We start from the raw sequence: 10317 nt of genomic DNA, 5'->3' as shown, positions 1-10317 counted from the left end.
ACCTGAGGCCCAGAGGTCTCTGGATGTGGCAAGAAACACAGGACACAGTGGGTGGTAAAGAGGGTGCCTGGGCTTGAAAGCGTGTCTCAGGACTGTTCAGAAGAGAAGGCTGAGGCGTCCCTGTTGTGGCTCAGCAGCTTAAGAATCTGATTAATATCCATGAGGATGCAGGTTCGATTCCTGGCCTCACTCATGGCATTGCCATGAGCTGCGATGCAGGTCACAGATGTGGCCCGGATCTGGCATTGCTGTGGCTGTGGTGCAGGCCGGCAGGTGCAGCTCTGATTGGAACCCTAGCCTGGGAACGTCCACATGCTGCAGGTGTGGCCCTTAAAAGAAAAGAAAAAAGAAGAGAGGGCTAAGGCTGGGCAGGTGTGGCCTGGGTTAGGGACCCAGGGTGGGGCTGGATGCCAGGGCGGGCAGGGGAGGCGCGGAGAATGTGAGCATCTCCGACTGGATGAAGGCAATGCCTTTCTTGTGCTAGGCAGCCTCACTGATGAATATGGGGTACACGGCAGACTCCCCTTTATAAAGATGTGTGCACCAGGCTGCAGGGGCTCAAAGTCTCAGTCCTAGGCGGAGAGCCAAGGGCCAAGGTTGCTGGGGCCAACTTCTGCCCTGGCTTTGGTGGGGGCGACCCCAGCAGGAACTGCCTAAGAGAAGCCCCTCACTCACGGCCGTGTCCACTCACGCCTCCTCTTCCTCAGTCAAAGCCACTGGGGTGTCTGCAGATGCCAACTGGCTCTGTGTCCAAAAATGGAGACACCAGTCACCTGTGAAAGATCCTTATCATTGTGGAAGTGTCCCCTTGTAGTTGTGGGCACAGATGGTGAAGCCTGGGTTCAAATCCTTGCTAGCTGTGTGACCTTGAGCAATTCACTTAACCTTTCTGTTCCTCAGTTTCCTCATCTGTAAACTATAATATCTCCTCTTATCATCCTGAGGGTTAAACATTTACTAGTGCTTAAGTGTATCTGACACACAATAAAAACTATATAAAAGTTTATTAAATGAATTTTTAAATTGTGTGCAAAATCACTCAAAATGACTATTACTTAGCATTTGCAAGGAAGATGGGACTCTAGCCCTATACCCTGAAAGGATGGTGCCCCTCCACCATATAATTTTTTTTTCAGGTTGCAAAGTACAATAAATTTTATTGAAGTAGAGTCACTGTACAGTATCATGTAAGTTACAGGTATATAACATAGTGATTCATTTTTTAATTTTTAAAGGTCATGCTCCATTTATAGTTATTAAAAACATTGCTGTATTCCCCCATGTTGTACAATATATCCTTGTAGCTTATTGTATACCTCAAAGTAAAATAATTGAAAATTTAAAAAACCAAATAGCAAAACGGCAGCGATAAATCCAGTCATGTCAATAATTACATCAAATGCAAAAGGATTAAGCATAAATCAGAAGGCAGAGTCTCAGATTGAGTTTACAAATCCAGGAGTTCCTGTCGTGGCTCAGTGGTTAACGAACCCGACTAATATCCATGAGGACACAGGTTCAATCCCTGGCCTAGCTCAGTGGGTTAAGGATCCCGCATTGCCATGGCTGTGGGTAGGCCCGCAGCTACTGCTCCAGTTTGACCCTTAGCCTGGGAACCTCCATATGCCGTGGGGGCAGCCCTAAATAGACAAAAGACACCACACACACACACACACACACACACACACACACACACACACACACAAAACCAAACGAACAAATCCAATTAAATTCTATCTATAATAGACACACTTTATTTTTTATTATTACTCAACGAGTTTTATTGCATTTATACATATCATGTTGTTACAAATAACTTAGCCCCTAAAATAAAATGGGCAGCTGTAATAAGAGCAAAAACATCCAGGCAGGTTCTAATTTTTCCTACGATTGTTATTTGGCCCTTTGGACCAAATTTTTGAAATATCAAGTTCTTCCTGGGAGTTCCCTTGTGGCATAGAGAGTTAAGGATTCTGTGCTGTCACTGCACAGGTTTGATCCCTGTTCCAGGAACTTCCACATGCCACGGTGCAGCCAAAAAAAATTCTTCCTAAAATTTTTCTATCTTTTGTGCCCATACTTTGCTGTGCCCTCGGCTGGGGGTTCTGCTTGCCCTGGGAGCCAGGCTCTGCCTACCCTGTGACAGGCAGGCCTGTCAGTGGAAGGAGGTGAAGGCCTCTGAGACAGAAACTCATCCCTGCAGAGGATCAGCATTGGTTGGTCACTTCTGCTCCTGGGGACATGTCCCCACCTGAGGACCCTACTGGCCCACAAAGGCTCATCCCGGAGGGGGCTCTGGCTGGTCACAGGGCTCAGGGGCAGCACTTTGCGGTAGGTGGGGGAGGACAGGTGCCAACAGAGCGGGTGGCCCCTCTGAAGCTCCTCCCACCTAAGAAGGCCAGTAGGGGGGCTTGGGGAACAGCCCAGCGGCCTGGGACTGCAGAACACAAAGGTCCCTGGAGGGGTTTCGACAGCGGCCCCATGTGGCAGAACGCAGAACAGCAGTGGTGGGCTGCCCGATCTTCCCCTTCTGCTCGCTAGGTGGCGAAGCCGGGTTACCCAGTTCCCGTAACTCTGAGGAGGGGGCGTCCTGGAGCGGGAGATGCTGGACTCTCTGTTAATGTGCATATGCTCGCGGAATTAATTGGAGGGTTTAATTAAAGAAGGGGTTCTGTATTTGCGTTTTTTCCAAGGCCAGGGATCGAAGCTGCCCTACAGCAGTGACCTGAGCCATAGCAGTGACAATGCTAGATCCTTTAAGCGCCAGGCCACCAGGGAACTCCGAGAGAGTTCTGTATTTGCAGCTCTAAGCGGGTGAATTGGGTCGGACCTACCCCAATCCCCTCCCTCCCTCTGCCTTCTGGGGCGAGGGAGGCGTGTCCACGCAGCTGAGGAGCCCCCTCCTGCCTCCGCAGGCGCTCTGAGGATCACTGCGGCTCCGGTGCCAGGCCGGCTTGCGGCGATTCCGGGGAGACAGTAGGGGTGGGACATGGGGACCCAGCCTCCTGTCCTGCTCCTGATTCTGAGGGGCTGATGACCCTGTGACTCGGTGCGTGGGAATTCATGGGGCTCACGGTTCTATGCCCTTCCATCGCAAAGGCAGGAAAGCCATGCTGGGAGCTCGACCCTCCTTGGTCCCTGGGCCAGGCCCTTTCCTCTCTGGGCCTCAGTTTCCCAGCAAGTTCCCGAGGGCCTCACCCTGGTTGAACAGGTCGATGAAGCCCAGAGCTTCAAGCTACAAGTGCCCTCATCCTGGTGAAAAAGTTGGCCCCAGCTAGGCGAGCGCCCAGCTCCGGGGCTGAGGACAGAGAAGAAAGGGGTCAGGGGATACCCGAGAGGCTGAGCTCCAGACCTAAGGCTCCTGACCCCGCCCATCTCTGGCCCCGCCTATTTGGGCCACGCCCACTTCTCCCGCGGTCACTGCCCACACCTCGGTTCTTAGCTACTGAGTGTGCGCTGTAACTTTCCTCTTCCGGTCGATGATGCAGGAGGACCTGGGTAGGACCGTTCAGTGCTCTGCAGCTGGGACCGGGGGTGAGAAACAGCTGAAGCAAGGGTGGGATGAGGAGGAAGAGAATGGAGGGCGCACCCTCCTCCCTCTGCCTTCCTGGGGGGGGCAGGCGGGGGACCCAGGGGACGGACAGCAGATGCCCACCTGGAGCACGTGCAGGTGGCAAGCCCTGGGGATTGAAGCCAAGCAGGGGAAGCGCCCTCACCATCCCCTCTGCCCCCTTCCGCACCCTTCTCTGCTGTCCTCTGGGGAGCCAGGGCCACCTGGCGTGGTGGCACAGGTGCATGGCATAAACGTTGTGGGTGCCGCCCAAGATGAGGCCGTGGTGTTGTGAAAGACACATGAAATAGAAGGCCCAGGTGTTCCTGTTGTGGCTCAGTGGGTTAAGAACCCAGCTGGTATCCATGAGGATGCAGGTTCGATTCCTGGTCTTGCTCAGCGGGTTAAGGTTCTGGTGCTGCCGTGAGCTGCAGCGTAGGCCACAGATGCAGCTCAGGTCTGGCATGGCAGTGGCTGTGGTGTAGGCTGGTGGCTACAGCTCCAGTTCAACCCCTAGCCTGGGAATTTCCATGCACAGCACATGTGACCCTAAAAAGAGAAAGAAAGAAGGAAGCCGGGGGCGGGGGGGGGGGAGAAAGAGAGAGAGAGAAAGGAAGGCAAGAAGGAAGAGAAGGCCCAGCCTGAGCCCCAGCAGCCGGTTCATTTCTTGGGCCTTTGTCATCTCCAATGTGTCATTCAGAGTGGCCCTGGCAGGCACCAGCGGTCTCTGTCGGTGACAGAGGTTCAGTGGAGAGGGAGGCAGCCTCTTGCTGAAGGCAGCCACTGAGACCCTGCAGCAGCAGCTTACGGGCTCATGGGGGCGCCGTAAACCCTAGGTCTGGCCCTAAACCCTCAGCCTGGCCCTGCCCACCTGCCTTGTCAGCTCTCACACCTCCAAGCCCCGCGCTGGCCTCACCTTCAACCTTGAGCCTGCTGCCCGGTCTCTGGAAGCTCCTTCTTTCCTCTCTTCACCTGGTTAATTCATACTCACCTCCCCTTTTTTTTCTTTTTCGGCCTCCCTGTGGCATAGAAGTTCCTGGGCCAGGGATCAGATTTGGATCCTTTAACCCATGGTGCCAGGCCTGTGTCCTGAACCTGTGTCCTGTTGCCGCAGAGGCATCACCGATCCCATTGCGCACAGTGGGAATTCCTAGACTCACCCTTTGAGGCTTGGCTGAGATCCCGCCTCCTTCAGGAAGCCTTCCCTGACTGCCCCTGGCCAAGTTATATCCTTGCCCTCACCTCTGCATTTAGCCTCCTGGTTTGTGGCTGTTGGGTCCATCCTCTGTCTCTTGCAATAAGCTGAGGACAGCGCCTTGGTTCGATTCCCCATTCTCTCACCCGAGCTGGCCAGAGCTCGGCTCAGAGAGACGCTGGGCCAGTGTCCATTGAAGGCAGGTGTAAACAGTGGTTGGGTAAACACAGCCGGTGGGGCTGACCTGAGGCAACCCCAGGGTCTAGAGAACACAGAGGAGGGCCCATCTCAGCCTGGGATCAGGAAGGTCTTCCTGGAGGAGGTGGCATCAATCGGGATTTCTCTAAACTGAAAATGGAGAAATGGGCATTGCAGGCAGAGGAATGCCCCCTGAGGAAGGAGCTGACGAGGATGTGGTCAAGGTTACTGCCCACTTGGCACCAGATGGCTGTGACCCCTGGCTTGGCTGGCACAGGCATGGAGGCGAAGCTGGGTTTCTGCAGCTCCCCTGGGGCCGGAAGCAGTGCTGGGTCAGGTAGACCCCGGCCATCTCATTGCCATGGGTGCCCGGGGTCACTGCCACTTGGCGCAGGGCCTCTCAGGGCACCAGCAGCGAGCCCATCATGGTGTGAGGTGACGCCACTGGTGGGTGGGCCTGCAACCTCGGAGAGAGCTGGGCTGGCAGTGGTGAGCTGCCTGAGGCTGGAGGAGCCCAGGCCAGGCAGGGTGGCTGGATGTCAGCTCGGCTTTGTCCCCCCTGCCCCTCAGTGGCCCAGGTGCCAGCTTGGTCCCTCCTGCAGCCCCTCTGTTAGCATCCTTCCCTCGCGGGTGAGCACTGCCCACCCCCATCTTAGGAAACCACTTCCCTGCTCCCTTTGGAGAGAAGGAGTTTCTTTCTCCAAGTTTAGAAAAGGGGCCCAGACTTGGGGAGACGGATGGCACTCCCTTAGCAGAGGGCCGTGCTCCTGTTTTACAGATGCGGATGCGGGCGCGGCTGCGGAGCGGGCAGTGTCACGGGAGCTGGCTGTGGAGTGTCGGGTTCCAGGCGACTCCGGCTCCCTCCGGCCCATCCCTTGTGCTCCTCTGAGCTGGTGCTGGGGCCTTAGGGAGGGGCCGTAGGGTCTCAGCTTCCTGGGCTGAGCTGGGCATCTCCCAGACTGATGGGTATTTATGGGCCAGGAGATCCCAGGGCAGGAAGTGTTTGTGCTGAGTTGGTGGAGAGGAGGGGACGGGCGGGATAGGGGTGGGGGGGACTGAAATCCACCCAGAGGAGCTGCTGGGGTCCCTGCTGGTTCTACCTCACACAGCTGTCATAGGCCAGCGAGTCCAGGTCTTGCAGCCAGGCTCCCGCCCTTGCCCTTGGCCCCTCCTCTGGGAATCAGAACATCCGCACCTCTGGGGGGGGGGGGGGCGCTTCCCTGGGGAGATGCGCATGGCCTTGGGAAATTACTTGCAGTGACTCTTTAAAGCTTCAGATGGGAGTTCCCACTGTGGCTCAACGGGATCCGTGGCATCTCTGCAGCACCAAGATGTAGGTTCGATCCCCAGCCCAGCACAGCGGGTTGCATGATCCGATGAGGGCGGCAACTGCAGCTCAGATCTGATCCTTGGCCTGGAAACTCCATACGCCAAGGAGCAGCCAAAAAAGGATCCCTGGCCTGAGAATGCCATACGCCTGGGGGCAGCCAAAAATGGAAAAAAGGGGGGGCTCCTAACCCCCACTGGCTCTGACAGCCCTCCCTGACAGGCTGTGTGACTTGGGGAGAGTCAGTGGCCCTCTCTGGGCCTTGACTCCTGCCTGTGAAATGGGGGCGAGGCTCCCTCCTGGGCCCAGGGAGCCGTGAGAAGCGAGGGGCAAAGGGTGGGGCAAGCTTGGAGAACAGGCATGCGCAGAGCAGACCCTGGTGTGACCGAGGGTGGCGGCGTCCTGAGTACCACGGGGTCCAACTTCTTCACTGCAGGTGGGGAAACCGAGGCCCGGGAGGGCCAGGACCTGGACCAACCCATCTAATTGGAAGGCTTGTCTCGGGAGAGCCGCGTGAGCTGGGAGCCAGACCCAGGGTCTCTGGAGTGGCTTTGGGACCCTCTGTCCGGTGGTCCACCGTCCTGACCAATTGACTCCCCCTCCTGCTGGCCCCTCCCAGCGCCCTCATCACATCGCCTGTTCCTCCGTGCACCCCGGAACCACCCTGCCCCTCCTCCCTGCTGGCCTGGTGTCCTAGGGTCGGGGTGGGAGGAGGACTTACCCATATTGTTATTTTTCTTAAAGGCCCACTCTGGACAGTGGAACCAGCACCTATGGCTGAAGCGGTGCCCTGAGCCCTGAGAGACCCCAGGACTACCCCCGAGCCTCAGGGCAGCAGTGTGCCATGATTGCTGGATGGGAAGAAGCTGCTGTCACAAACCTTGGGGCTGTGACAGAGCCCTGGGAAGCTCTGGGAGATGTGTGGCCAGGGGGAACTGCAGCCAGGGCCTCGGCCCAATGCTGGCTCAGTGCGCATGAGCGTCTGGACCCCACTGTGTCTCGGGGTGGGAGCCCCTGGCCCCAGACACAAATGATCCCATCTGACACGCTCACCAACTGTAAGAAGTAGGTGGGAACCTCATTCTGCAAGACACGGAGACAGAGGCTCAGAGAATTTAAGGGGCTTTGCCCGAAGGCACACAGTCACAATATGCCAGTGGAGCGATGCAAGCCCAAGCTTTTCGGTGGTGGAGCACCCACAGGGATGCGTAGGGCGCTGGGTGAGCCAGCTGAGGGCAAGACCACACACACAAGCTCGTTTCGTCCTCACCAGATCCCTGCGAAGCTGGTTCTGACAACCCGAGTCCACACAGCCCGTATGTGGCAGAGCCAGGCCACAAACCCAAATTTGCCCTTGACCTCGGCACCGGTGGCCTGGGGTGGGAGAGGGGCAAGGTACACAGGCCCAAGCGAGAGTGGAGGAAAGGCCATCAGGACTGCAGTGTCATTTGGGGATGGCCCTCCCACCCTAGTGTCCCCCAGAGCCACTCTTCCTTGGAGGCTCGCTGAGCCACAAAAGCTGATGACCAGGAGGGCGAAGGGAGGGAACAAGATTGGTGTGGCGAGGGCAAAGAAGTCCCCAAAGAGTCTTTGAGGAGCTTTATGTTCTTTTCTTTCGTCACTGTACCCATTGCCCAGACTGTGGCCAGGAGACCCTGTGATCTCCCCAATCCCTCTGGCTCTCTCTTTTCAGTCCAATAGTTATTTTAAGGAATCAGCTTCCCAGGACAGAGGTGAGGAGATAGCAGTCTCTCTGACCCACGCTCACTGGTCACTCAGCTTCTACCTGGGCCACCTGCCCATCCATCTGTGTACACAGCCACCCAGCAGTTATCCATTGTGTCATTCATTCAGCCATTCAGCCGCTCAGTTGCCCTTTTTTTTTAATTTTTTTAAAAAATTTTATTTTTCTCACTTGCCCTTCTACCCACTCATTGTCTTATCCATCCATCCATCCATCCAACATCCTTTCATCCATCCACCCACCCTTCCATCCATCCACCCACCCTCATATCCATCCATCCACCCTTCCACCCACCCACCCTTCCATCCACCCACCCTTCCATCCATGCATCCTCCATCCATCCATCCTCCATCCATCCATCCTCCATCCATCCATCCTCCATCCATCCATCCATCCATCCATCCATCCACCCACCCTTCCATCCATCCATCCTCCATCCATCCATCCTCCATCCATCCATCCATCCATCCATCCACCCACCCACCCTTCCATCCATGCATCCTCCATCCATCCATCCTCCATCCATCCATCCATCCATCCACCCACCCACCCTTCCATCCATCCTCCATCCATCCATCCTCCATCCATCCATCCATCCATCCATCCACCCACCCACCCTTCCATCCATCCACCCACCCACCCTTCCATCCATGCATCCTCCATCCATCCATCCATCCATCCATCCTCCATCCATCCATCCATCCATCCACCCACCCACCCTTCCATCCACCCACCCTTCCATCCATGCATCCTCCATCCATCCATCCTCCATCCACCCATCCATCCTCCATCCATCATCCATCCTCCATCCATCCATCCTCCATCCACCCATCCATCCTCCATCCATCATCCATCCTCCATCCATCCATCCTCCATCCACCCATCCATCCACCCACCCTTCCATCCATGCATCCTCCATCCATGCATCCTCCATCCATCCATCCTCCATCCATCCATCCTCCATCCATCCACCCACCCACCCTTCCATCCATCCACCCACCCACCCTTCCATCCATCCATCCACCCACCCTTCCATCCATCCATCCTCCATCCACCCATCCATCCACCCACCCTTCCATCCATGCATCCTCCATCCATCCATCCTCCATCCATCCATCCATCCATCCATCCACCCACCCACCCTTCCATCCATCCACCCACCCACCCTTCCATCCATCCATCCTCCATCCATCCATCCATCCACCCACCCACCCTTCCATCCATCCATCCTCCATCCATCCATCCATCCACCCACCCACCCTTCCATCCATCCATCCTCCATCCATCCATCCATCCACCCACCCACCCTTCCATCCATCCATCCTCCATCCATCCATCCATCCACCCACCCACCCACCCTTCCATCCATCCATCCTCCATCCATCCATCCACCCACCCACCCTTCCATCCATCCATCCACCCACCCTTCCATCCATCCACCCACCCTCATATCCATCCATCCACCCTTCCACCCACCCACCCTTCCATCCACCCACCCTTCCATCCATCCATCCTCCATCCATCCATCCATCCACCCACCCACCCTTCCATCCATCCATCCATCCTCTCACTTCCTTATTCATCCTTTCCTTCACTCATTTACAAGCTCTTTGAGCCTAGGCGTAAGCACCTTCTTTGAGTCTATCCTGTACCTTTTTGAGGTCAGCCATTCCCAACAATTGCCAGGGGAGCAGGAGGGTTGTACTTTCCTTCTTTCCACGTCAGGCCAGTAGCTCAGTTTTCCCACACTTCTGAGCGGGGAGGATCCCACTGAAGCAAGGCTGGGTGGATTAGAAGTGGGCTCCCAGGGTGAGGACGAAGGAAAGATCAAGAGCCTGGTCACAACAGATCAGATATGCTGTCTACTGATCCCCCATCCCCACATTTCTCAGTGAAGTCCACTGTCACTCAACTCTGCCCTGCTTTACTGAATAAACTCAGTTCAGCCCTATCCTGGCTCTAGACCTCAGTCTTCCTATGTGTCGGGTGAAGTGACCAGATTTAGGTTCTTCTCGCCCTGACCTCCTGGGAGTCTAGAGCAGGGATGACAGACATGGCCAGCATGTCCACAACCTACTCCTGTGCCTTAGCAGACATTACTGATCAATTTCCTTCTAGGAGTCTAGTGTAGCATGTGAACAACCCTCTCCTGTGCCCATTGCAGACATCCCTAATCAACCGTTGTGCACCTTCCTTATTGATCCCACACACATCATCAGAGTCCTTGTAAATAACACACATCAGGCAAACACCACCAACTGGCCAGATCTGAGGTCAAGATCAGATCACTTCAGGTCAGACAC

At 55.8% G+C, this 10317-nt stretch overlaps 1 protein-coding gene across 1 annotated transcript; it reads right to left on the bottom strand.

The window, feature by feature from the left end:
* Nucleotides 1-384: 384 nt before the first annotated feature.
* ACY3 (aminoacylase 3) lies at nucleotides 385-5367 on the bottom strand. Its single transcript, XM_085010094.1, is given in 10 exon segments — nucleotides 385-548; nucleotides 2265-2389; nucleotides 2835-3039; nucleotides 3199-3232; nucleotides 3234-3298; nucleotides 3407-3607; nucleotides 3717-3774; nucleotides 4125-4277; nucleotides 5153-5268; nucleotides 5271-5367. Coding segments are annotated over 10 exon segments (1218 nt in total).
* Between the last annotated feature and the right edge of the window lie 4950 nt (nucleotides 5368-10317).

This window comes from Sus scrofa, chromosome 2 (genome assembly GCF_054392235.1).
Source record: "Sus scrofa isolate SSC_HxYL_T2T_F1_AM1 chromosome 2, Sscrofa_HxYL_maternal_Yorkshire_Landrace_v2.0, whole genome shotgun sequence".
Lineage (NCBI taxonomy): Eukaryota > Metazoa > Chordata > Mammalia > Artiodactyla > Suidae > Sus > Sus scrofa.
Note: the sequence above shows the minus strand (reverse complement) of the source record. Positions and strands in the feature narration are given on the sequence as shown.